General features: G+C 38.3%; 4 protein-coding genes and 1 long non-coding RNA gene across 6 annotated transcripts; 2 read left to right on the top strand and 3 right to left on the bottom strand.

The window, feature by feature from the left end:
• Positions 1-4,387: 4,387 nt before the first annotated feature.
• On the bottom strand, positions 4,388-8,525 carry LOC143467801 (uncharacterized). Its single transcript, XM_076965067.1, has 7 exons — positions 8,367-8,525; positions 8,097-8,206; positions 7,479-7,715; positions 6,823-7,159; positions 6,472-6,670; positions 6,136-6,274; positions 4,388-5,997 (listed from the first exon to the last, which is right to left on the bottom strand). Exons 2-7 carry the CDS (start codon positions 8,203-8,205, stop codon positions 4,553-4,555), a joined length of 2,466 nt encoding a protein of 821 aa, XP_076821182.1. The 5' UTR covers position 8,206; positions 8,367-8,525; the 3' UTR covers positions 4,388-4,552.
• Positions 8,526-9,342: 817 nt separating this feature from the next.
• On the bottom strand, positions 9,343-19,202 carry LOC143467844 (SWI/SNF-related matrix-associated actin-dependent regulator of chromatin subfamily A-like protein 1). 2 transcript variants are annotated; one of them, XM_076965070.1, is made up of 14 exons: positions 18,827-19,202; positions 18,509-18,623; positions 17,765-17,910; positions 16,883-17,063; positions 16,361-16,511; positions 15,955-16,122; positions 15,011-15,217; positions 14,405-14,629; positions 13,955-14,125; positions 13,404-13,586; positions 12,626-12,730; positions 12,333-12,455; positions 11,020-11,126; positions 9,343-10,006 (listed from the first exon to the last, which is right to left on the bottom strand). In XM_076965070.1, exons 1-14 carry the CDS (start codon positions 19,200-19,202, stop codon positions 9,823-9,825), a joined length of 2,442 nt encoding a protein of 813 aa, XP_076821185.1. In that variant the 3' UTR covers positions 9,343-9,822. The 2 variants fall into 2 exon arrangements, with proteins under 2 accessions (XP_076821185.1, XP_076821186.1); XM_076965071.1 differs by lacking the exons at positions 9,343-10,006; positions 11,020-11,126 and having other exon boundaries at positions 12,590-12,730.
• LOC143468382 (uncharacterized) lies at positions 18,187-19,261 on the top strand. The gene is made up of 4 exons (XR_013118992.1): positions 18,187-18,365; positions 18,476-18,590; positions 18,875-18,950; positions 19,133-19,261. It is a non-coding gene; the product is annotated as an uncharacterized LOC143468382 (long non-coding RNA).
• Positions 19,262-20,728: 1,467 nt separating this feature from the next.
• Positions 20,729-22,425, top strand: LOC143468250 (uncharacterized). The gene has a single exon (XM_076965344.1). It carries the CDS (start codon positions 21,001-21,003, stop codon positions 22,309-22,311), a length of 1,311 nt encoding a protein of 436 aa, XP_076821459.1. The 5' UTR covers positions 20,729-21,000; the 3' UTR covers positions 22,312-22,425.
• On the bottom strand, positions 22,284-26,942 carry LOC143468234 (pleiotropic regulator 1-like). The gene is made up of 13 exons (XM_076965307.1): positions 26,802-26,942; positions 26,520-26,626; positions 26,305-26,435; positions 25,926-25,995; positions 25,642-25,783; positions 25,337-25,429; positions 24,990-25,139; positions 24,598-24,699; positions 24,355-24,447; positions 24,149-24,267; positions 23,444-23,583; positions 23,027-23,220; positions 22,284-22,735 (listed from the first exon to the last, which is right to left on the bottom strand). The coding sequence occupies exons 1-13, from the start codon at positions 26,808-26,810 to the stop codon at positions 22,676-22,678; spliced, it is 1,410 nt and encodes a 469-aa protein (XP_076821422.1). The 5' UTR covers positions 26,811-26,942; the 3' UTR covers positions 22,284-22,675.
• Positions 26,943-26,954: the final 12 nt, after the last annotated feature.

Genomic DNA, 26,954 nt, shown 5'->3' with positions numbered 1-26,954 from the left:
TGTATTCGGTTCCTATCAACCTCAATGCCCGTATAGACCACTTAATTATCCAGGACTTCCACCTTTGAAGGGAAAATTTGATGGATGTTGCGACAAACCATTCTGCTATATTCCTAAACACTTGGTTAGCAGCCAATCGTCCGGTTCTTCAACTTATCTTAGCCAGTGGTCATAGTACGATGTTTGCAGTAAAACATGCGGGGGTGGCACACAAAAAAGAACCCGTTAATGTATTGGTCGGTTCTGTGACAACACAAAGGATGAAGAACAAACTAAAGTATGCAACCAGAAATGCTGTGCCCAATACGGTCCCTGGAGTTCATGGTCAACATGCAGTCAAAGACGCTGTGGCGATGGAGTCCAAACTCGCTCAAGGGAGTGCTATTGCGATGGCAAACTGGCTCAAGGCCAATGTGAAGGTCTTGAAAAGGAAAGAAAAACCTGCAGTATTTGCGCTTGTCCCACGTTCCAGCATTCCCATTGGAGTATATGTAACGGCGATTGCTGCGACGGATACCGCACCCGCACAAGATCCTGCTCAGATATGGGAACATGTCCTCAAGCTGCTAATTGGTGTACGCCTAAAGTTGAGCGGGAATCGTGCCCATTGTTCTGTAATAAATGGGTCATCCCAACCACAGTCACTCCAAACACAGGAAGATGCGATCAGACCTACTGTGTCCTCTTTTTGGAACCAGTGTGTCAAACCAGTAACGGAAGTCCCGGAACCTGTTGTAACCCTGATGAAAAAGGCAATGGAAGGTTTAGCCAGCAACGTTGCTGCGAAAGACGTTGTCGGTCGTTTTGCTCTCCTTCACTCTTTCCAGGTCGTTAAGTTGCTGTTGGTGAAATACCAAAGAAGTTATTTACATATTGACGTCATAAATTAATTTTCTTGATAATAATCCTGTGTTGTGCAAATGATGAATTCATTTGATTTGTCTATGTATTGAGATCGTTACATACCAGAAATAAATGACATAAATATTTTGAAACATATTCATGAATAGGTCACGTACCCACCAATCAGAGACACAGCAAGTAATTACAGATTTAAAGACAGGATTGTGCGCATCGTTTTGCCAACAAAGTAACTTGTAAAGTTGAACTTGAAGCTTAAACTTGAAAAGATGTCCTTATCAAGAGTCTGTTTGTAAAAGGATATGCTACGATCGAAATAAAACAACAGCTCAAAAGATCTTGATGCTTTTTTTTATACCAGAAGCTTTTCATTCTCACGTGGTGCAGATATACATATTTCTTACAAATTTTTCTTCTCGGTACCATTCATTATTTTCCACAGAGCAAAGAAACGTGCAGAAACGTGTTACAGATTTTCTTTTGCCAGGTACGTTTTCCACCGCTTTCACGGCCAACTCGAAACCAACTGACGTTGCACAAATGCGGCTTGCTTGCATTCATATAAAAATTAAGAACTTACCTCCGATTAAAGTCACGAGCGGACTTGTGAAAGAAATTAATAAAGTCTAAAAAAAAAATTGCAACAGCAAACTCCAGCAACAAAATAAGAAAGGTCCTCACTCTAAACTCGAGAATGTAGAATGTCGAAAAGCCATCTTTTCCTCAGGAAGACAACTACTCATGCGTGAAGTAAATGCAAGACGCCAATCGAAAATAGACACATAATAATTAGGCGCTCAACCGTATCAAGATACTCCGTACCTTAAAGAAACACAATTAAATGACACAATGGACAAAATAAATTAGCGTGGTATAACCAAAGTACCACTATAGTAAAAAAAATAAAGCGTGGAAAACACAAGAAATAATCGTGCAAAATATTATTTTGCCACAAACTTCTTCAATTAATCAGGCAAAAAAAAGTTCTAAAAAACTAAAAAACGTTTATTTCAAAAACAGATAACAATTATACAAGACAAGAAGAACTCACGTATATGCTACTATATGTAACATGAAATGTTGTATCGCCATTACTATACCCTTGGTAACCACGGCGCGGAGCTTGTGTACTTGTGCTGTGTGTCACTCTGTCTTCCTCTGATATGTATTTCTTTTCACACGATCGAAGCAGATAAACTCGACTGATGAAAACTTTTTAATCACAATTTTAAAATGTTCAATTATTTGCTTATATTAGCTCTTACAGTTCTACATAAAAATTGCTTTATTGGAATAATTTACTGCATCTTGTGAGTTATGTTTTGTCCCGGTGAATGAACGAGCCGCAATGAACTATAAGGCTGAATTGCGCTACGGTTTCATTGACTTTCCTTACAATTTAGTTGTCGAGGGGATATTGCCTAATACAAAGAGATAGGTTTTTTAAAGAAAACTACAGCATGAAATCAACAAGCAGTTACCGGTAAAACGCGTCGTGAACGCATTTAAACTTTCACCAAAAACAGGTTTAACTTAAGATTTTGCTCAACATATGTACATTGCAGAACTCAAAATAATAACTTTGCTGCAAGATGTAAGCGTAACATTTCTGTAAAAAAAAAACAAACAAAACAAAACAGGTGTGGGAAAAGTGCGGTTTTTTCAAGGAGCTTTAAGAATTGCGTAAAATTATACTTGTTTTTGTTGTTATGTAGTTTGTACCGTACCAATTTCCATCTAGAATACTTACAACAATCCATCCTCAAATCAATGATGTTATTGTAAAAACCAAATATCGTATTATTAACTTATTATCAATATCGTAATTGCGGTCGTTAAATGTAATGCAGAGACAAGTTAGGTAATTTTTTCTTTCGCTTTTTTATTATTGCGGCAAAACTGATTCAAAGTGAACAGAAATGCGATTATTGACTAATTAAAGTTTCCCCAACTCAAACATAAGTTCAACATCATTTTAACGCTTGTGCTGAGAAGTATAACTGAGTCATCTAGTGGTGCTATGAGAATCGAGTCCAACCGCTAGATGACCGCCACTCCATTTAACCCAACTGAAACTGGTTTTCTGTTCTTTTTTCGAAGCTGTTGTTTGATGTTTTAAGAGAACACGTCAGCAATTTACGTTTTTACGGATTTGATCTCATCAAGTACAATCCAGATTTGGTCACGTGAAGTTTGTTTGACTTTCAGCGGAAAACAGTGTAAGACATTATTAAATTTGGTAAGAGCAGGTATTTTTTATATACTTATTAATTATACATTATAAAAGTATTCTCGTATATGTTCATAATATAGCCTACTCGGCAGTTAAATTATTTGCAAAACGGACAAAGGACACGTTGGCCACAGCAGCCGCCACTGAGCTCACAATTTTTGTCAAGTAAAACTGCAAATGCAATACAATGCAATATACACTGCACATTGATTTATTTTTAGAAAGTAGCTTTCAATTGCTGCAATAAACGTTTGTAGCACATAACTTTATGGAACAGATTACTTCGTCAAAACTAAATCTGGTGACGTCAAACAGTAGTAGCTTTGCTCTGTTCTAAACGCTATGTTTGTAAGGTTCGACGAAGAAAATCGAACAATATTCTTTGCAATAAGTGTTTTGTTCACGCGAGGTTGTGGAGGAGTGAGAGACTCGAATTTTACTTCCGGTTCCAATTAGCCAACCTGCAACTACAATACCTGGAAGTTTTGTACGCCTTACCAGTCACCCGGGAAACACACAGTATCAAAACTCAGAGGTTTTGTTTTGAAAAACTGTAGCAACTATAGTCGGCAAACCGTCCATGTACGATTCAACTCAGTGTCAGGTTGGCGGGCTGACATATGTTTCAAACGTGAATATGTGGAAATAATACATTATAATAAATCTTCTATTTCATGCATCCACAAAGTGTAAGGTGTCAATGTTTCCAAGACAGTTAGTGGGAACATAGCGCAGATATTAAAGGTATGTCAAGTTGATAAATAACCAATCCTAATTGCAAAATAAATTGTATTCATTAATTAATTAATGAGAAGCTTATCTCTGTAACGTAACCCATTGACCGTTTTTTAACACAGGATTGCAAAACTTGCCAGATCTCATCATTTTCATAATTGTCTTAGGTTTTAAGTTAAAAATCAGTTTTGGTATTTTTGTGAGCTTGGAAAAACCGTATATGTTATATTTGATCCATGATTTTTTAAAGACGTTTTTATACAAGCTTTCAAGGGAAGCATGGTTGAAAATGATGAATGTTGACGAGAAAGTATTTGTAATAAAAATGTTAATTTGCGTCACGTTGTAACGAGAAAAACTTCGGAAAGGACAAGCCTTAAAAACATTTTCGAGTGGTATTTTGTTTCGACCGCAACATGTCGCCCTACAAGCAGATTCTTAAAAATAACATCTTAACAAGTTTACAAGTTTCTTTGTTTGACAAAGCATACAATCTTGTCGTTGTAGATGTAATTACTTGCTGTGTTTTTGACTGGTGGAAACGAGCTACACTCAGAATAACTTGCAATGTTATATATATTTGGTAAACAAGCATCACATAGCTAAAGCAACTAATTATGAAACAACTTCATAATTTCAGGTCTTACACAATACAATTGTTATCAACAAAATGAACTTTCGATGTTTTTATACGAAAAAGTTCTCTAGTGCTTCAAAATATGCTTAACGACCTGGAAAGGGTGAAGGAAAGCAAAATGCTCTGCAACGTCCTTCGCAGCAACGTTGCTGGCTAAACCTGCCAGTTGGTTTTTCAGCAGGGTTGCAACAGGTCTGGGGATTCTCTTCATTGTCTTGACACACTGGTTCCAAGAAAAAGACACAGTAAGTCTGATCGCATTTTCCTGTGTTTGGGAAGACCCATTTATGACAGAACAATGGGCACGATTCCCGCTCAACTTTAGGCGCACACCAGCTAGCAGCTTGAGGACATGTTCCCATATTTGAGCAGGTTCTTGTGCGAGTGTGGAAGCCGTTACAGCAATCGCCGTCACATGTGCCCCAATCGGTATATTGATAAGTCGGACAAGCGCAAATACTGCAGGTTCTGGTCTCACTATCCTCACCTTCACATCGTTCATTAGAAACCTTGTTGTTTCCGCAATAGCACTCCCTTGTTCTAGTTTGAACTCCTTCGCCGCAACGAGTTTGACTGCATGGTTGCCATGGCTTCCAGGGTCGATACTTGGCACAGCATTTCGTGTTGCATACTTTTGTTTGTACTTCGGGTTTCCTTCCCTCACAACCATCTCCGATACATCGACGGGTTCTCTTCTGTGTACCGCCTCCGCACTCCACACTACACTTCCCGTATTTCGACCACTGGCTCAAATAACCTGTGATGCCCGAAGAAGAGCTGCGGACCTGATGTCTAGGAATATAGCAGAATGGTTTGTCGCAACATCCGTCAAATTTTCCTTTGAGTGGCGGTAGTCCTGGGTAGTTAAGTGGTTTGAAAGGGCACTGGGGTTGGTAGGGGTTTGGGAATCCAGGTCCTGGGGGAGGTGGAAATATAGATAGACCGGAAGAACCTGTACCTGGGAAAGGATTGAAACCTGGGAATGAAGGCGGTTGCCCGGGGTTCAGAAATCGTGGGTCGCTGCCGCTATCATCATCATCATCATTGTCCAAAGGCAAGGAAAAGGGAATAGTGCCGGGGTTGACATTAGGTAGACCACCGCCGGTGAGTGCAGAGAAAGGATCAGAACGTAAAATGTTCTTGATAATCTGCTGATAATTATCGGGCCTGGCTTGACCGCCATAGATCATGTCGAGGTAGGTTTGTTGCAAGTGGAAAGGCAACTGCCCGGACCCAGCCTGGTACAAGTGCTGGTAGTAAGTGTTTATATCAACGTTGGCCGCGCATCCCGTTTTCAGGCAGATGTGGTAGTTGTCGAGGAATGTTGGACCTGTAGCGTCAGAAGGGAAGGGAAGACAGGCCGGCAAACCGTAAAGGTTGCGATCGGATGGAAAGCCCGACTCTTCTTGTTCGTCGTTGCCGGAACGAACTTTGATCTGGTTGGGGACGACTGAGCTCACGCATCCGGGTCCAAAAACGGGATGAGTTCTCCAGCAGCAGCCAGACAGGTAACACTCGCTTTCTTTGATTGCTGAAATTTGATGAACGATCCACGTGAAACCACGGCAAGTGAGCAATTATAATCAAACTGACCGAGCAGATAGATCGTACATAAATGTTTATAATTGTATAAACACTGATGATAATCGATACTTTATTCGAAACTTACATCTCCAACCGCAGCTCTTTGCTCTTTGCCCAAATTGCTCCAACATGCTGACCAAGTAGCAACCTGGAGAGCCTCCGAAAATTTCTTCCCGGTATTCATTGATCAAGCATTTAGTCAACAGGGGATTCCACGAACCGTGCTGCAACCGAGACAAGATATTTATTTGATGAAGATTTACTGAACCCGGATATCACCGATCGCAGATGATGTTAAAGTTATGGAGTGGTTACTTAAATAGGTTACAGAGTGGTTAAAACAACCTGCCAAAAGAAAACCGAAAAGCTGCAAAAGGCTGCAATGTCAACACATCTTGAATCGTCTGCTTTAAAATCTCACCTGTTGAACATATTCAGCGGCGCGTCTGTGGAAGACCGGATGTCTGATCGTTAAATGACAAACAGGAACGCCAGCGAGGACACCATGCTGCAGATACCTCCTGTACTGGAACAGTTCGTAGTCGAAAGAGCAACCAGGCTGACGGATGCATTTTGCAAAGTCTTGATCGAGAAGCGGATCTGATGGCGAGCATGGGATTCTGGTGATGAAGATTACAAATATCAGTGCATTTATTTACCGTAAATCTGTAATATGGAATTTTCAATATATTCTTAAGTCGTGTTATCACACAGATTAAATATTTTGCATGACGACACAAACAAAAAATTTAGATTATAAAAATTTGCTCACCTTTGACAATAGGGAACATCTACAAGTGGAGAAAAGTCAGGATTTCGGCAGTTCGGTTTGCAATTGTTGGGAAACTGAGGGCAGACATTGGGAAGCTGCACTGGCGGATAACCGATGGGCGGAAGAAGCGGATTAAATCCGGGAGTAAACGGATTAGATCCGCCGTAAAAGTTTCCTGGTGGAGGCGGAACGGGTGGCCCTGGTATACTGGGGCCAAAAGGATTCGCTCCAGGACCTCCATACCCAGGGAATGCGATAGAAACCGGAAACCCTCCGCTTGGAACGTTGGGAACGCAACCCGGGAATGGAACGCCGGGTATTATGTTAGGTGGCCCAACTGGAAGAACATAAAATTGTATCATTTATTTGCCTGAACTTTATAACACAATACAACGACAACATGATATAATGCAACATTAAAATATAAAAGGCAAGTATTTATAATTAGCTAATGGTCAAGTTTTACGCCATTACTCAAAGTTTTGAAAAGAGTTTTGTCAAAATTTATTATTATTATTATTATAAAAATGGGAGTTAATTTGTATAAAATGCACAACAAATCATTAACATTTAAACCAAAATAGAATCACCAAAAAAACACTCAAACACACAACAACTAAATAAAAACAACAACTCAAAAACACACGAAAACCCACCAGATAAGAACCTTGGCGCGATGGTGCCGGTCAACTCTCCCAGAAGCGCAGTCTGAACACTTTCCTCAGCGTCTTTTCCGTTGTCTACAGCGCCAGCTGGCGGCGGCTTAACCTTCTGGAAGCAGTGGGTACCGTTACCACAGCAATGTTTGTAGTCGCCACATTGATCTGGCGTAATTATGGGCGCTGTGTCGTCACATAAATCTTGGCACTCCAATAACGGCAGATCTCGAGTGGCTGAATAAAAGAAAATTAATAAATTTAGATTATTTTGGAAAAGCATCGTGTTGGAAACTAATGCTAACGTTAAAAAATTGTTTAAATTAAATAAAATTTGTAAATAAATTGGTGAAATAAATAATACTTGATAAAATTAATTCAATGTAGTAACAATAAAAAAAACGTTGAAATTAAGAAAAGTTTGAAAAAAATAAAATTAGTAAAATGAATGAAACCGGTAAAATAAACGACATTGGTAAATTAAATACAGTTTTCTAACAAAAATGATTAAACAGAAAAAACTACTAATTTTTTATAAACGTAAAATATGTCAAAAAAGTTGACATTTTTTGTCACACGTAAAATAATTAAGTTTAAATTAAAAAAAAAGTTACGTACATCTAAATGGGCAGGACCCACTCCTTAAAGTATCGTGAGCCTCGCAGTCTTGTGCTGTGGTGACAGCGATAAATGAACATAGCGACAGAAATAGAATCACTTTCTTCATTCTGCGGTAAGAAAATATAAATTAGCATTTACTATAATTAGTTGGAGTTGTCCTTGATTTAAATTTTTGAATATTAACTGCCTAAAACCGATCTTCAAGGTACTACCAAAAAATACCAAAACTATTCAAATAAAAACTTACACGAAAACTTTTGCAAATACCTGAAAGTATTTTTGCTTTGGTTTCTTTCGCGAAATCCTTTGATCTGTGAAGTTTCCTTGCGCTGCTCGCAAAGGAACTGATGCTGTTGGACACGGTGACCGGCCTTTTATAGCAGGCTCGCAATGAACAGTGCCAGCCACGCGAGAAACCTTGTGACGAAATCTGGTTTTAGACGCCTCCGGGGCAGACGTAATTTTTTTACCGAGAGTTGCAACCTACTCAGAATTTAATTGACCTGGTTATCAGAAACCGCTGAAACATGGCGTTATCGTTGACTCTGTTTTAATTTTTTAAATTATTTTTCTACCACTATTTAGGCTTTGTTACTTCTTTAGTTTAACAGTACAACAGAAGCTTTCAGTTTCATTGTTAGCTCATTTAGATGGGTGGTGTGTTCTATTAAGTGAGTTCGCTGTTTAAAATCTGATAACTTTCTTCTCTAATCTAAAATGATTTTTCTTGATTGGGCCTATAACGGCTCGATTCAAATTTTGGTATAAAAAATTTGTCAGATTACACTTAACTATTTTTTCCTTTGCCTTTGGAATTCGAAAATGCAAATCACCTTTTATGGACAAGTTAAATCTTCAAACTGGTGCAACTCAGTTTATAAAAGAAGCAAAAATTAGTGATAAAACGATTGCTCGAAGAAAATACCACATAGGGGTTTTTTGAAAACTTACGCGTAGATTTAACGCAAGTTAGATCATTAAATTTGAACTAAGTCATCCAGTTTATCGTATCACGGCCTGGATGCCAGTATTAAACTTTGTCAAAAAAACTCTCATCTTTTAGCTACATTTTACATGCGTCTTATAACTTTTAAACTGGCAACACACTAGAGCTATTTATTTGCTAAAAGTCACTTGCCACAGCCGCCTATGACAGAAGTGCATGAAGGACGAGCTCAAACTTTTCGAGAAAAATTGCAATTTTTCAAGTTTGACGCCTCCCTCAACTTGAACGTAAGACAGATCAAATATTCTTTTGGTTAATTTCTCCTTTAAATGCAATGTGAGTAAACAGTATACAGAATGGGTTCATGGTACATCGTTTGACATGTGGCGGTAGAGCAATGGACCATATTAACAAAATGCGGTTTGATCTGAAGTGGACAAGTAAATGGTTCCATCACTTCCATGTGGTATAGCAGTGCTTTTACCGGCTACGAAAATAGCGTGTGGTCCGCAATTTGACTTTTTTGAAAAATCTAATAGCGATTGAAAAGTTGTTCGGTTATTTTTCAATTACTGTTAATGCAGAAGTTAGAAGTTATAACGTTGGTAAACAAGGGAGTTCTAAGCACGATAACGCTCCATCACAACTTATAGAAAAGAAAACTAAGGAAAATAAAACTAAGTTAAAGTAGTTAAGTTCGTTGGTATTTCGACGAACTTGTAAAACATCGAAATGCTCACAGTGAATGAAGCAAAAATAGAACAACTTGGACGAAAATCAACAAAGCCGAAATTTCTTGTTTTTTTCCGCTGAGTTTTCTACGTCACAAATTTGACGTTTCTTCGCCTCGGGCGCAAAGTTTTCGGTGGAATTTTCTCCGCTAAGCCGCAATTCGGTGGAGGATCGAGCTGGATACAACTTCGTCACTACAGAGGCGACAGCCACAAACTCGGCGGATTGACTGCAAAAATCCAAAAAAAACCACTGTATACGTAACCTTAAAATTGAATTCATATTTAGACCGACGCAAGGAAAAACCCGAGCTGATTACTTAATTACGTCAACGGGATAACAATGTAACGTACGAAGGCGGCACTGCCTAACACCCGACTAATATAAATGCCAAATATAAAAAGTTCAGCACTGATGTATGAATAGTTAAAAAACCAATATCGATGTTTATGAAATTTTAATTCAAACCATTTCCATGACTAACTTACATATAAAGAATGAGATATATCGAAATTATTGTTAAGTGTTTTTGGACCAAATAATTCCGAGCAACATGCGCGGCATGCCGAGAAATTATAATTAACGTTATAACGGTTGTAATAATACGTTAACTAACATAAGCTTTGTGATCGAGTCTCATTGGCATGGTTTAATTTCATGCGACGCGATTGAATTAGTAATATCTTTTAAGGTAAACGAAGTTCTGCTTTGATGACCGCGAGCAAAAAATTAAACTTTTCAGGCAATTTATGAAATCATTTAATTACACTGGTGCTTGGTTAGAACATATTTTTCGCCATTATTAAAGACTGGAATCTTCGTCCTGACGTAATTACGAGAACTGCTAAAAACGGCATAATAATAATTAGTCGTTCTTGCACAGGTATGAGGCTCGCACTGCCTTCTTCAAATCCCTTTTCCTTCGCCCGAACTTGTGTCGGTGTAAACAATTTTTTCCCGGCGGCAAGTTAATAAAACACGAAGTTATGACATGAAAAACAACTTTGCGGGATATAACTACAGTAACTTCTTTTGCGTCAACACTGTAATACTGGTGAAACAAAGTAACTTTCGCATTATTTAACTTGTTTACATGCGATAAGTCGTAAAATAATAGAAAAACAAGAAGAAAAGTAAAACAAAACCACATTGTGGAATAAAATGCAAACGCCTATATGGTGAAGTTAAATCTATTTTATTGGCCTGTCCATTTCGACTAAAGAGATTAGTAAAAATTTTTACCTCTCAGCTAATTCCAACGCTTCCACAAGAATTGAATCTTCGTCTGATTTCAAAGTTTCCGCAAATTCATTCACCGACTTGTTCTCATTTGACTCTTCCTTGGCCGTCTGGAAAATACGTGTAAAAATATTTCATTTATGTGGCAATATCTGTGTGTAGGGCAATATCTGTGTTTTATGAACTTGCCAACGTCCTGGGCAAGAGGTTAAACTGCAATCGTTTCTTTGATTTTCAATTTATTTTTCAAATAATTTAAAAAAGCCCTGTTATATATATCATGTACATATCTCATTGCCACCAACTTTGTTTATATTATAAATGGTAATTGCGTTAAGTGCGTTAAAATAGAAATTTACATTCAAAATAGAAAGAGTTATCTCCACCAACCAAGCCTTCTGCTACACCTCCGTGAATTTTAAGAAATGTTTGATGCGTCATTTTATAGGAAAAAAAAACAAGATTAAATGAATTAATTCGTGACGTCTACACCCAGAAAGGTTTATCAATTGCCGCGAACTGAGGTATAAATGCTTGCAGGGCAGTATAAGGCTGACAAACAAAAGGAGAAAAACAAGTTCTGTAGATTTTTTCTAAAAAAGTGATGTCTAAATCGCCAAGTTCGGGAAAAACTCTTTCTGGTGAAGCGAAAAAGAGTTTTTCTTTCGTGACGTTTTAAAAGAAAAAAACAACAATAACTAGAAACGTTGTTTTAATGAATGAAGGTCAATGAAAAGGTCACAGAAAAAGGAGTTAATCATCGCTATACCATGTGATGAAACCGTCGCAAACACACCGGGACCGTCTTGTGTCTTGTGTCCAACCAGTCAAAAAAGAGGTGGCAATAGCCGAACCAATTAAAATAACTTTCCGAACACCGCATCTGCAATACGTGATCATCTTGATGGCTTAATTATAAGCGACGGTGACTGCGGTGACGGTATAATTACAACGATGTGCTGTGGCACAATGCACATCGAAGAAATTTTTTTTCAAAGAGTTGCAACAAAATTATGGTCGCCTCGAAAGATCGAAAACTAGGCGGAAAGTCATATACGGGATGATTTCGGCACCGGCGGCTTCGGTAATCGGTTTACGGTTTTGTGATGACGTATTTCTGGTGACTAAAGTCACAGAAATTAACCAACTGAACGACTTACTTGGTAACAGACTCAATTGCTACAAAGGTTTCCAGAAATCTTGCAGGACAGAAACGTATAGCTAAACGGCTTAACTCTGTAAGCGTTCACCACACGTACAGCGCGTCGCAATTATAAAGTTGGCTCGTCCATAGGAATTATAGAAAGAATTCCCACCTTGAAATAATCCAGCAGGTTGCTTCTGTGGCGTGTGGGTGTGGCGGCGTGCGCTTGGGTGTCGTCAAACCTACTCCCGTTCAGTCCGGCTTTGCTGAGGACATCCAATTTCTTTTTAATCATCTGCAACGAAGTAAAGAAAAGAATTAGTTGCAGCCATCATTTAAATGAAACCTTTACTACGGAAATTTCGTATAGGCCGTTTTCGTTAGGAAAATCGGTTAAATACGTTGTAACAACATGAGACCAGTTATAACCTTAAATCAGTTATCACGTTTACTGGGTTACGTCACCTCCCAAATATAGTCATCTGCCGTTCCCTTGGCAACCAGGTAATGGATATTGACAACGTCTCGCTGTCCGATGCGGTAACACCGGTCCTCGGCTTGGACGAGAATCTGGAAAGAGTATGACGTCACTGTCAGGTGAGAACGAAAATAAAAGAAAACGGAAGACAATTTTCAAAGGTTGGTAGAGTTCCAATTTGCTTCGTATATTTTATTTAAAGCCATAAGCAAGATAGCGTGGAGGCGCGCTTCTCAAACGATGGGTGGGAAGCAATACCTTGAATTGGGGCCAGTGTCAAGTTGTCAACCTGGCACTTATTGTAAATAATTCGACTCGTTTATATAACGTGACTACAAATTATTGTCGATAAAATTTATTGATCTAAATTAGGCTCTAAGCAGAAATAGTCAATAAAAGTGGAGCGCGAGTTAAAAAAAGATTGAGAAGATTGAGCTGAAGATGAAGATGATGAAGATGAAGCTCGGCTCAGACGACCTGTGACAACCACAAACACGTTTGCGAAAAAATCTGTAGCAAGGAAAGCGCGCGAATAGCAATTAAACGGTGTCCCAAAGGTCTCTGCGTATTTTTAGATGTTTTAATTTTACGTTAGATTTTGTGGTCTCCGACAGGATATAATTATTATACCTGGACTGGATTATCATATCTGTGCACACTGGAGGCCTCAGATTAATAGAAAAAAAATGCGAAAAAATCATGCAGACTTTTGGGAAACATTTCACTTCAAAACCAAAGTCCTGCGCGCGCAGTGCTAGAACTTACACCTGGGTTCCAGAATAACTCCGCAAAGACGACCAACGACGCGGAGTGCAACGTTATCCCCATGTTGGCAGCTGTGATGCTTAAGAGCGCCACCTTACATTGATAATTTTCTTGAAATCTGGCCACTTGGGACTGCCGTCGATCTGATGGAGTGCTGCCGTCGATTCGTATGTATTCATAACCCTGTGAGGACAAGAATGTGTTTAATAAGCTTCGTAGCATAGTTCATTGCCATTTGACCAAACCTATTGTTAGCAGTTTAATCTCAGTAAATTAAATTTTACGTATCATGCGTTTGTTATAAGTAGATCGTGTACTTTTATAAACCTTTGCCGACTGTTTTAATTCATTGTGGCCTTGATGAAGGACAAATATTGTTCGAAACATGTTGTAAGTTTCATTTAATGAAAAGTTCATACCTGCTCTTGTGGCACTTATATCAAAACCAGGTGGTATGTAAAATCTATCTTAACCTTGCCTCAGTTATAATACACTTTGATATTTCTATTTCACACCTAACTTAAAATCGGCGAATATCATTTAACACTGACCTTCGCCTCCAACAGCTCAGCAATGGCGTTCAGCATTAACTTATGATGCGCAAAGAGCAGAAATTTGTGGCCACCTTCGAGTAAGTCTAGTATATAGGACTTCACAGCATCAAGTTTAACATGGGCAGTTTCGTTGAAGTACTGCAGCAACAGACCGCGACGTTCCACAGCCTGAAAATCAATCGCAGACTTGCTACTGATATGACTGACAACGTAAACACTTCAAAGGAAGCCAAGGTATCCAGTTTGTATGATGATCCAGTTACGCTGATTATACTCTAGGAAAATTTGCTTTTGCAAATTTTCTGGAGTTCTGGCACAAAACATTTTTAGTGCAAAAACCACATTTAACAACGTATACATACAGGTGCTTAAACGGACTTATTTCACCTAGACCACGGCCTAGTAAAGTCTTCTTGTGTTTAAGTTAATATACAGACGCCCAATCACCGATATTCCTTTCTTTTCGACGGCGTGTTGCGCTTCATCCAAGGCTCTCTTCCGCTTTAGATTCCTCTTCATACTGCTCACGTCAATGGCAACAGATCGTCGGAGTTTAGGAGGAAGTTGAGAGAGGACGTCATCTTTGGTGCGTCTTAGCATGACCGTCTCTTGCAGGATGAGTCTCAATTCTTCCATGTTTGATGACCCCGTAAACTCCCAGCCCCATGGGTTCTATACAGTTGGCGGAACTTGTGTGAACAATTACTATACACCCAGCAATGCAAATCATTAATATTAATATATATACACATGTATACCAGAAATAAAAAAATTGTGTATGCAAATTGAATTCGCGATTAGCCAAAAACTATACAAATTAACTAATCCAAATTATCCAAAAACTTTCTATTTTAAGCTTTAAAGCCGTAAATTTAAATTTCTGGAAACTTTCTGTTTGAAAAATTCCGTTTTGCCATTTTTCAGTTTGGTAACTTCCGTTGTGGTACTTTCCTTACTGGAATGCTGTCATTTAGCAATGCTCGGTATTTCTGCGATTATTAGGTTTTGACAAGTTCAGTTTCCAATAACAGCAGAGCAACAAGTAAAGTCTACCTGCTTTCCTGCACAGTAGCGCATCCCAAAATGATGAAAAACGGGAAAAAGATCGGGCCGCACCAGAGAAATTTGAGTGTACAGCTCGGCAGGCCGGGATAGGGCCGGGGTACCGGACAACAACAAGACGTGCTTGCTATGCCTCAGCACAGCAGCGACAGCACGAGAGCGAGCTGTTTTGAAATTTTTGATGAAGTGCGATTCGTCCTAAAAAATCGTGATGGTAAATCGGTTTGTCTGGATACATTATGTCATAGGTGTCAAACTCCCGGCCCGCGGGCCACATCCGGGCCACATCCGGCCCACTTTACAATAAAATTTGGCCCGCAATGTTATTTTATACATTGAACTATTTCCGGCCCGCGAAATCATTGTACAGTATAACTTACTTTTTCCAAGCAAGTAACAAGATTATAACAAATCGTACAATACAGCATCACAGCAGTTGCCCCATCATACGATAGAATAAATCGATTTATTCTAACACTAGTAATCTGAGCTGCTTTTTTCATTATTGTTTGTTAATCTTTTAATGCTTTTGCAAGGAGAGGAATGAAGCATAATGAATTAATGATGTAAGAGAAGAATAATCAAAAATAGTCAAAAACATCAAAAATTTGGTGCTGTTTCGCTGCCTGTTCCAATTCATGTACTCGTGTCACGAAACGTTTAATCAAGTTTTGTCCTTTCGGCCCGCGGGGTTAAATAAGTTTTCAGTTTTGGCCCTTGGTGCGATTGAGTTTGACACCCCTGCATTATGTTGTACAGATGTATTGTATTTCATCATTTGAAATAGGGGGGTTATAGGCGTGTGGTGTCTGTGGATTTAATCTATTTTTAAGTTTATATATATTTAATAAACTTACGGTATATATCATACAGATAAGATGCAACAAATACGATTATTGTAAAATGCAACATTCGTTGTACAAAGCGCAACACACCAATATAGCCACTTGGAATTTCTTATCTTCGTAAATCTTCTGATGTTTCGTGAGTAAATCGTAAGTGATAACAGTAACACTAGTTGAATGGGACAAAACGTCACGTCCGGTCAATACAACTGTGACGTCATCGTCGTTTAGTCGTGATGGAAGCCAACGCAAGAGTGCCTAGACCCCAAACACAAAGCTGGAACGTTCACTGAGACATTTCGGTATTTGTCGCATGAGCTAGCTGCTTTAATTTAAACGAAACAATTGCTCGTACGCACACACGCATTGGATGTGCACAGCTATAGACCTAGTACATACAAATACAAGCATGCAGGGACAATTTGCTTTGTAATGTATATGCCAGTGTGGGCAGGTAAGGCTTCCAAGCGCGAGGATAAAACAATTTCTTTTGTACCTCTTTCCACATTAGCCGGACGGATGACGGGCAAATTATCAAAAGCGGCCACTTGCTCTGATAATAAGCGGCCACACAAATACTTTGGACTGTCTTCCCTAAGCCCATGTCGTCAGCGAGAAGAATGCGGCCATTTCGAGATATCGCAAAACTGCAACAAATATGAAACGTCATCAGCAAAGTTACCTACTTATTTTTAAGACAGTGACTTCTCGATCTGCGAGGCGGTATGCAATGGTTTGCAGAGAAATACTAAACGTCTGTACGACTGAAAATTGTGCGGTATTTAAACTCACGTTATTCATAAATTTTCACACTTGCAGTTAGTAACCCTTTTTTTGTTAATGAAACATAGTTTTCTGTGAAATTTTCGAAAGTTATTGTAATTTTACGACTATTCTGTAACAAACGCGGTTGGTTACGATGATGAAATTATCCTGAAACAAAAAAGTTTGATTTGTTTTCTTAAGTTTTTCTTAAAAGACTGAATTAGGACATTAAATTACCAGGGAGAACACATACTTGACTCCATCTCTTTGGAAAGGCATCAGCGATGAGACAAGATGTTGGTCTACATCCTGCAAATCATTTTCAGATTCGGCCGCTTCCCTATTCCTGGCCAAGATCTGATCTTTGAAAACTTTATTCACGATGGGGGGTAACGGTTCTATTGACACTTGTGGATCTTCTTTCAATCGTGAAACTACGAAAAGAGAAAAGATTTTAAAGCTTTCTAATGGCCTAGCATATTTTATAACAATTTAACAGCTTTTCCAAAAATTCAATGATCCATTTTGTCTATGGGGCCAAATTCTGATTTCTTTGAACATGCTGTCATACGTCAAGATTTAAAGAACTCGGTTAAACCAGTAAAAGTTTGATGGTTTATGGTTGATATTGTTGTTTAGCTTGGGGAATACCCTTGCAGGTGGCATGTCTAAAAGTCCCAGATTGTGTGCAGAATGCTAAAAAATGACCATGAAAATTTGTTAAACATGTATTTTTTTGGCTTAGCTTAATAGTTTTTACTTTAGGGTGTCAGGTATATGAGTTTGAGAAACATGAGTTTGAGAAACATGAGTTTGTCAAAGTGTAAGCATATTTTTATGTTCATATTTTGTGCAAATATTCGGGAAGTCTCTTGCAAGACTGTTTGACCAATAGTTTTTGTAATTTGTTTCACTATACAGTGAAAGAAACCAAACAATGGAATTCAAAAGCAATTGATACTTGTTCAATGCTAAACTAAACAATCCAATATTAAGTAGAAAAGAATGTGGTACACATAGGAAAAATTACAGACTTGAACAAACGTGTTGTATCAGAGGCCATAAAGAGCCAGTACAACGCAAATGCAAGAAGCTAAAACCTTTAGTAATAAATAAACGATTTTAAATTGCTTACATAGTTGCTTGTAGTCAGTCAAGTTGAAATTCCATCTTCGAGTATTGGGGTCGTATATTCTGCTTGGCACTGTCTTGAACACACCGACACAAAACGCATTGTACTGCACGTCTATTTCAAAACGATCCTGGCTTATTAGGTAGCACCTGTAACATAGTCGGGTATTATAGAATTTGATAAATATCAAATGAATAAAAAAGAGACACCAACTTGAAACTCGCATTTTTCTAACTGATGAAAAGTGTAAGCTCTGATGTACCAGTCATTAATTTTAATATGAGAATTACACCATGTATACCATCGGAATGTTTTGCAATTTCCGCTAATTTTCTAAAACTTGTAGAATAAAACATCTCTGTTGTATTACTATATAAAAAAGTTAACTCAACAGTAAGCAGAACCGAACAGAGTCATTTGCAGCGCTTAAGAGCCTGAAAAGTAACTCTTGGGAACCTGGAAAACTTGATAATTTAAACTTATAATAAAAGGCCAAACTTCATGGGACCTTGTCCTTAAAATTTGTCTTATCTCTCAGTGAAAGAAGAACAATGAGCCTAAACCTGCAGTTGTCAACTACTTTTGGACGTGCATATAAAGCTAAGTGAGTTAATGGTTTTTAATTGAGAACTATGCTTAAAAATTTAGTTTTTTGCCAAAATTTTTGACATGAAAGAAGAAGGAAATCCATTAACAGAAAAATTTTAAATTTAGACATCGTAAAATTTGAGATGAATACACACTCACGTCCCTGAGAATAAGGAGTTGAGTGGAACTGCCGAAAAACCTCCTTGTTGGTTGTTCACCAAAACTGCATTAGCAAGTTGAGGTAGATTAAACCCAAGTACATTGAGTTTGCTGGCTAAACAAAAACAACAAAATTTTTTTACAAACATAATGAGCCTATTATTTCTTACTTATATACGAAGCAACAAAAACATTTTATTATTAAAAAGTATGTTACACTTAAACAGTATATAACAATATAAAATATAAAACAAACAAATAAATATAAAAAGAAATATATACACGCTTTGTAACATGTTATATGCATTTTAAGCCAACCTAAGTAGTTGTGGTCATTGACGTCAAAAGACCAGATTTTGGTTTCAGGATCAAATCGTCTTGATGACACGCTCTTGAAGACGATGACTAACTTTGGGTCGTATTTACACGTCACAGTGAAACGGTCACCATCAGTTAATTGGCATGATAGAGTAGTTTTCCCAGCATTATTGCTTTTCTGCATTTGTGCACTCACATTGGTAGTTGACAACTTTCTTGAATGTTGACGATTGTATAGTTTTGACATTGCAGTAAGCTTTTTATCAGCGTTAACTGCAATGTCATCGTTCACACTATTTTTTTTAGATTTCAAAAACAGGGCACGTTGTCGATTCTCTTCAATTCGTTTCAGCTGGGCCTCTGTTAAGTTGGACATTGCGGCAATAAGATTTTGCTGTTACATCTAAAATTTCGTGTTTAGTAAGCCTACTTAATACATTTGTTTGCTCCTGGCATGGGTTAAATAGGTCAACCTATTTAAAAACACCAGGAAAATTCATTCGTTTTTTTGGGAGTAAACATCAGCAGATTATGCAGAAAAGTTTTGCAATCAAGTTCAAAGTGGTTGAATTATATTCAATCTTTTCATGTAATAGTGAAAAGTGTGGCACCTGAACACGCAAGATTCACCAACATGCACGCCCAAACTTTTCTATTCTCAAGCCAATTTATAATGAATAAACAAAGACAACAAAAATGGTTATAAATCGGCATTCAAACAACCTGTTTTTGGGGTTTAATGCAGAACCAGATGACGTCGCAATTTGAATAGGCAGGGTCTAGTGTACAAAAGCATTCTGTGGTTGTGCACTTCTACACTAGACCCCGTTTTTGTTTATACACTTATTATAAATCGAGGTGATGAGTTAAATATTAGGCGTGCACTTTGATGAACTTCGTGCGTTCAGGTGCCACACTTTCGACTATGAGTAGATGAGAACGTTTCAACTTTCAACCATTGTTGTGTTGTGTGCATCAGCATCGTTTTGTTACTACCCTTGTCAACAAACTGACGAAATAAACAAGTCTAGTTTGAGCATTGTATGGTATCATGATCTTTTTCTGAGGATTCTGAAACAGTCTTTGCACGAGCACGACTTGCACTCGGCGATAACGATGATGATTCGTTGAAACCATGCATGGCTCCACTTACTGTAAAGTTGCATTTTTGACATAGTTGTTTTAAACTGCGCTTACGATCAGTTGCGAGATGTATAACGTTAAATCTACGGACCGCGTGCAGTTTGAAAACATCACTAACCTTACGATTTTAATCCAAACAATAATGTAGCAATGCAATTTATTTACCGCTTTGCGACACTCGACATAAGTAGGGGTTTTCCCACGTTGTGAACCGTTATTTATTTTTCTATGTTAAAAAGGTTCTCCAACTTAATAACAACATGCATGCTGTAATGGCTGTTACTGCGCATCCCTACATAATTACATTAAACCATACATACACTAAAATCAAGCGGGTTACATTAACCCAAGTTCTTTTCAAATGCTTCTTTTGATAAAAATGTAAGCACCTTACAGCCAATATTCCCTCTAAGCTGCCCGCGTGCGCAAATGCGCACTGTTGACACGGTCTCCGCGCACAGAAGATCTGTGCTGCGCACAAGAAAAAAATCCAACCTGAATTGAAAATAAAATAAACGCATAATAATGGCCATATTGCGCACGTGGCACGTCTGGTGTTGCTCACAGTGGTCCAAGGGACCGCTCAGGGAGTTAGTGTGTTTGCTCAGACTCGTGAAAAATTAGAGGGAACATTGCTTACAGCAAACATGTAGCACCATCAAGGTTGCAGTAACTACCGCCTACCCATAGCGCATAGCATCTTGTATTGCACACAAGCTTCGGTTTGCTTCGTCTGGCGTAAATACGGAAAGCTTGCATAAGCTCATGTACGAATAAATAATACTAGGCTAGTTTATTTGAAGATCATATCTGTTTACTACTTACAGGCTAAGAAGGTTCTGTTTTCATCCATAAAAATTAAATCTAGCAAAAATAATTACATCATAAAGCCCTATTGTCACGTTTGACATTGCCATGCACACAGCTGGCTACTAAGGAACGCCGTTCTCAAATTCAAAGCATTATGTGTACCTTAACTTAACGATGGAAATGATATAAATCAGTTTGATGTTCAACCCTGGTTTACGGAAATGGATCAGAACTGTAATATGCTGAGGAAAAGTGATGCCGCCAAGATGGACAAACGCAAGAAAGGTACCTTCAAATACGACACGCCGAAAAATGAAGGATTTGTAAAAACCGAGCTTCGACGGCTTTTCGAGAAGTCTCCTTGTGCGAATCATGACACCGAACAGTACAAATCCAATACCGGGAACCCTAGGACCTCGCCAAACTTGGAGAATTATGCTTCTTACGTGGAAAATCTCGCCGCAGAAGTTCACGAAAGTTCTCCCAAAGGTGTTGGATCTCATAATGACAAAACTGCGAACAAACTACCGGTATTCTTATCTGCCGAACTTGGCATACCGGCACCTGCAGCGTGCGAAAGCCATGAAGAAAATTATGAGAACACCAGTAATTATCACGGCAACGATTTAAACCAGCAAATTACCAACCAAAGCGTGGAACATCAGCTTTCAAAAGAATTTACCGATGATCAAAAAATGACATCTCCCGAAAAGATGCCGTTGGAAAACAAGGGCTTGTGCAAAAGATTTCTGGAATTATTGAAAAAACGAAATCCGTTTAAGATGTCTAATTTCACCGGCAGTAAAAGCACTAGCAAGCAAGCCGGGCAAGAAACCCTGACAAAAGAGCAGGAGAATCAAACCAACTTATTTTCGTGTTCTAATAATGACAACAACGCCTGTATACTCACCATGGGCAAACAAACCACATCTACAACTGATCATCATCAGACCTACACAGATTACGATCGCTGTACATCAGATTGGGAGTCCTGTTATGCACCTTACATTTCAACAAGTGCTATCTTCAAATGTTCTGACGATAGCGCAAGGCGTTATCCCATTGTTGAACCTGATCTTAAACCAGGGTTCTTAAATGTGTCTTCAAACTTAGCTCGTGTAAAGTATTTAGACCTGAACCATCTCCAGACAACGATTCATGGCAACCTGGCGCGTTATGAAACCTTAGAAGCGCCAAACGAACAAGACGCCACTGCCACAAAGTGCACTCGATGCACAAATAAACGCAAAAATCCCCAAAAGCCGGTGGGAGGCAAGAAAATGAAACCAACACGAAAGAAGAGTGCAGGAAGGCGCGAGGGAGCCGAGATACAAGTGGTAGTGCCTCCTCCTCTTGATAAGAAAGAGTGTAGCGCGGCTCTAAACAGGTGGCAGGACGAGATGTTATCGAAGAATGAAAATCCTAAACTCGGATTTATACAGGACTATCACTGGAGCTATAGGCTTGCGTTTGCCTACTTCAACCTGCAAGAAGCCAGGCTTGGTTGCCAAACACACACCATCGTTTATTAACATATTTTCTTCTGCGTGTATTTGCAATTGCACAATAAAATATGATCCTTATGGTATATTTTGCTTCTAGTATTAACCATGAGAAGCACTGGTAAGGAAATTTTTTTTAAATTACTAACTTTCCGGAACATACGTCCGATGGCTAAATCGTTTCAACAATTTCGGAACCGAAATGTTTCTAGACATTTATAACTCCTGAATCATTGTAGATTTGTACATAAAGACGACTGGCATAGTTCCATTGCCGTGTCTTGCATGTGGTGGACAGCATCGTGCCATTATTACATGTCAGTTCAACAGCAAACTGTACTAACAACTACATAGTTGCGGTATGTCTTGCTGGATCCCGGGTTTCCGAAAATCCTCAGAATCTCTTCTTCCTGACGATTTCCGGCTTCCAATTAACGGGATGGCTTTCCTCGGTCTGAAATAGTAAACATCATCAAAATGGTTAATTATTGAACGAAATTTACATCAAGCAAACGTATGCTATATCAAGCTATCCCATTTAGTCCGTTACCAAACCTCAATTCCATGGATTATAAAGAAATAGCTACACTAGTACCAGTATTTTAATGAGAATTAGATATACAGAAATAACAAATAATGAAAAAAGTGTTGGCATTAGTTAAGTTGTTTGACCAAAGCATCTTGGTTTGGTTTCCATCAATTTTGCAAGTTCAATTATAAGATAAAGCTTGGAAGATGGACTTACCGCTTCCTCATCTTCCTTATATATCTTGATCGTTTTGTCGGCTTCACAAGTCACAAGGCGACTCTCACTCCTGTCAAATGCCATCGCAAAAACCCCGCTTTCACTGTCCAATGATCCTGGCTGCACAGGAGCTTTGGTGCGTTGGTAGTTATAACCAGTCCTCCAGTCCCATAAGTGCACAGTACCGTTGTCAGCTGCGAGTAAAATTATCATCAAGTTTTGAAACAGCTTTCAAGAGGAAGATGAAAGTAATCATCTTCCTGACCTCTATAAGCAATGGCTTCTACTAAGCAAAGAGTGCCCTCAAAACATTTTGTGAACAATATCAAAACACTAGAATATTCAAAGTCTGTTATGTTTGAGGGGTTTCAGAAAGTAAATAACACGTTCAAGCAATTGTTTTAAAAACATACTCACCTCCAGATACAAGGACACCATCTGAGTTAAGTGCAAGGCAATTAACAATCGCATTGTGACCAGAAAGGTTCTGCAGGAAGTCACCATCCGGAAACTTCCACTGCTTGATATTGTCTGGAGCTCCACTGGCAAACGTGTACCTTAAAATGACAGGCGTGAAATTTACCCAAAATCTTTTGGTACTGTAAGTCTGTAACACACTAGCAGCGTCAGGTCGTAAGAAAACTTCTTGAAAGCATGACAGAGCACTTGCTACCAAAGTCATAACGAGTCAAGCCAGTAACCTTTTCGAGAAAATACATAAATGACTTGACTCGAGTTAGTCCTTTTCGACTTCATTTCAGCATTAAGGTAAAACATATCTTTATTGTTTAGTCCGAACACATTGAAGTGCAACTTAAAATGAATTTATTTGTCTACGAACGCGTACAATGCAACCAAGTGTCGCAAATTTTGTACTATTCTTATACACTAAAAAAGTATTTTTGCCTTATTTTGGCTTTACTGGAAGACTATACTTGAGTCTGAGAGGTAAATGATTCGACTTGCGACTCGGTTATGAGTTTACTAGCTACAATTGAATATTGGGAAAATAGGGAAAACTTTGATAAATTACAGCTAATAAATCTAGTATTAGTCCAAAGCTTTTAGCAATACTGTCATCAAACTGACATTTCTAGGAACAAAAACGAAATAAAAACTGACTGTGTTGGATGAAGCGCTAATGCTCGAACGCTTTTTTTGTGATTTGTCAAAACACTTCGAGTTTTTCCTGCTGCGAGATCCCACAAGCGAACAGTACAATCATGTGATGCAGTGATTACCTAACAGAGCACAAAACAATTTTCTTAAAAGTTTAAAACAAATTCGCCATTGCATAAAATTGCACCAGGCCATAAGTCTGGTCTTACTTCGGGTTGGGCCGATTGGCATTTGACATCGGCTACGGTGTTAGTATGCCCTGACAAAGTCATAATATTTGCCTTTGTTCTCATGTCCCAGACCTTAAAATAAGTAAACGAATCAGTAGGAAGCAGAAATTGCAACCAACGTTAAGCAATAACACAACTGTAAAGAACAATAAATGCTGTTAACAGCTACAGTAAGCACGGTTTTTTTATTGTTTTCTTTTTACTCCAGGGTAATCTTCTTACCCTTGCCGATGAGTCTCTGCCGCAAGTGACTAGAACATCAATGGTAGGGTGCAAATCGATAGCATAACAGGCACTAAGGTGACCGTGGTAATGTCGTACTACCTGTCATGGCAATAGCAACAGAACAAGACGTTAAACTAAAATTTCAAATAGTGTTTCAATAACATGATGCAACAACATTAGATTAAGTGGGTACGTGAAGAATTGAAGATTGGAACAAGGTAATGAGACAACCAGGCAATTTACAAGGTTTTGTATTCATAGATAAAAGTGTGATGTAAACAATAATACATGATGCAAAATGGCTACCAGCTCTCTACAAAAAAGATACGAGAAAATACATTCAAACAACTTTATGGAACTTATGTCCTCTACTTCTCTCACAGTCTCACCTTATTCTGCTCAAGGTCCCAACATTTCACAAGCTTGTCTTCACCGCATGAAAATAAATACGGGTTTCTTGCACTGACTATCAGGCCCCGTACAGAGCTGATGTGGCCGGTCAAAGAGAGCTTCAGTTTGCCATTAGCCAGGTCCCAAATCTGCGGGAAATTTACAAATGAAAATTGCCGTTGCCAGCAGGGTTTTGTTCAACTTAACAAATTATTGTTTACAAATAACAGAATGTTAATTCGCCTCGGCAACAGTCAAGCGTTATTTCTATTGTTGTCACAGAATAAACCAATGAGGGTCAATTATTTTTAGACTCATTTTTTATTCTCTATTTTTAACAACTGACCTTGATAGTTCTGTCGTTAGATCCAGTGGCAAACCATTCATTTCCGGGCTCAAAAGCGACACAACGAACCCATCCCAAATGCCCACTAATAACCTGTAAGCAATTTTATTGAAACGCCCCACCACAATCAGTTAAATAAATTTACAATAAATAAGTAGGTATAAATTTTAACCAGATTCAACAAACAATGTTTAAAAGTGTCATTCTTTTAAGTCCGTTAAGGCAACATCAGTGTAATTAAAGTCTAAGCCTAGCGGAGCAGCAGATTTTTTTTACTTTGCACATCGCTTAAGTTTACTACTTACCCTGTAAAGTTTCCATGGGGCATGCCATCTAGGTTTGGGCATAATCTGTGCTTTGCGAGGAACAATGGGTCGTGTGTTAGCTGCTATCAATGCTTTATTTGTTTCGTGGACTTTCTGGATATCACGTTGGCCAACATGCTGACTGGAATCAATACATAAGTATAGGATATAGTAATTGCATGATGCAGTAATTAGAATATTAAGAAGGCCGTTACGAAGAACTTGCTTCAAAATCGGACTGAATCTTACAAGAACAAAACCAGTATACCGGTACCAGAACATACCTTGGAGCACGGACATTGATAGCCCCATTTTCATGACTTTCTCCGGGTGCCATAATAGCAAGAGACTGATCTGAAGACAAAAAAATTGTGGTATAAACCTTTCATGAGCATAAACAAAACGTTTGGAAATTAATAAAACCACTCCCACATGCATTCTTTTAGACTTATTCATACATAGTTGCAGTATTATTTCAGACTAACAATGCCATATATATCGTTGTTCATAAAAATCATTTACAGTTTGTAAATTTTTACATTTACAACACATTTAAGTTTGCCAGCTGTAAGTATCTTGGTTAACAGTATGCGAACTAGTAAATTAATATGAACAAAAGTAATCATCAGCTTTAAGATTACGTAGCACAATAAAATATCTCACTGGAATGGGCATTTCCGTTTGGAATGTTCGATGCATTGCTGCCAGCTTGGCTGTGTTTCTTCTTTGCAGTTGCCATGTGAAGCACAGGACCATATTCTGATAGCGCTTTTACTTTTCGACGAATTTGTGTGCTAGAAGTTGCAAACAAAGTAACAAATTTAAACAACTGGACACGACTTCGCAAAATAAAGACACATCAAAGCAAAAATACTTACACTGCATCATTCTCAGGCAATGGTGCTGCATGGTCAGTAATGAACATGTCATGCGAGCGTTTCAAACTTCGAAACACCAACGTATGCATGGAGTGCTTTGTAATGTCCTGCAGAATATTTTGAACATTATTTTTTTTAATTTCTATTTGATATTGTTAATTTTTTTTTTAATATTTTTATTATTTTATTTTTTAAGTGATATATACAAATAGCATCAATAGTGCTGTTTAAAACGTTTTTGAATTAACTTTCTTTTTGCATAACATGTTGATTTCTACATACCTCCGTCATTATGTTGTTGCTTAAAGAAAATATATATACGTATAGGATCTCCTGGACAAATAAGTAAACCTATTGTCGGCAAAGTGGATAGAGTAGTCAGCAAGTTACCCTTAGACGTTGATAACTACATGTAATATATGCAGTACTTGCACA

Source organism: Clavelina lepadiformis, chromosome 1 (assembly GCF_947623445.1).
Source record: "Clavelina lepadiformis chromosome 1, kaClaLepa1.1, whole genome shotgun sequence".
NCBI lineage: Eukaryota > Metazoa > Chordata > Ascidiacea > Aplousobranchia > Clavelinidae > Clavelina > Clavelina lepadiformis.
This window is presented reverse-complemented; position numbering and strand designations above follow the sequence as displayed.

Bases quoted from the DNA above. Each gene is read 5' to 3' on its own strand.
- LOC143467844 (XM_076965070.1), bottom strand. From the start codon at position 19,202: ATGTCCAACTTAACAGAGGCCCAGCTGAAACGAATTGAAGAGAATCGA. The intron at 16,512-16,882 runs GTATGTGTTCTC...TATTTGTTGCAG, and splicing joins TTCCAAAGAGATGGAGTCAA to TTTTGCGATATCTCGAAATG. The intron at 14,630-15,010 runs GTAGACTTTACT...CCAACTGTATAG, and splicing joins GCTACTGTGCAGGAAAGCAG to AACCCATGGGGCTGGGAGTT.
- LOC143468234 (XM_076965307.1), bottom strand. The intron at 26,436-26,519 runs GTAAGTATTTTT...TGCAACTTCTAG, and splicing joins TTGCCTGAGAATGATGCAGT to CACACAAATTCGTCGAAAAG. The intron at 23,221-23,443 runs GTGAGTATGTTT...TTTTACTCGCAG, and splicing joins TGGTGTCCTTGTATCTGGAG to CTGACAACGGTACTGTGCAC.
- LOC143467801 (XM_076965067.1), bottom strand. From the start codon at position 8,205: ATGAAGAAAGTGATTCTATTTCTGTCGCTATGTTCATTTATCGCTGTC. The intron at 7,160-7,478 runs GTGGGTTTTCGT...ATGTTCTTCCAG, and splicing joins CGCGCCAAGGTTCTTATCTG to TTGGGCCACCTAACATAATA. The intron at 6,275-6,471 runs GTGAGATTTTAA...TCTCGGTTGCAG, and splicing joins CCGCTGAATATGTTCAACAG to CACGGTTCGTGGAATCCCCT.
- LOC143468250 (XM_076965344.1), top strand. From the start codon at position 21,001: ATGGATCAGAACTGTAATATGCTGAGGAAAAGTGATGCCGCCAAGATG.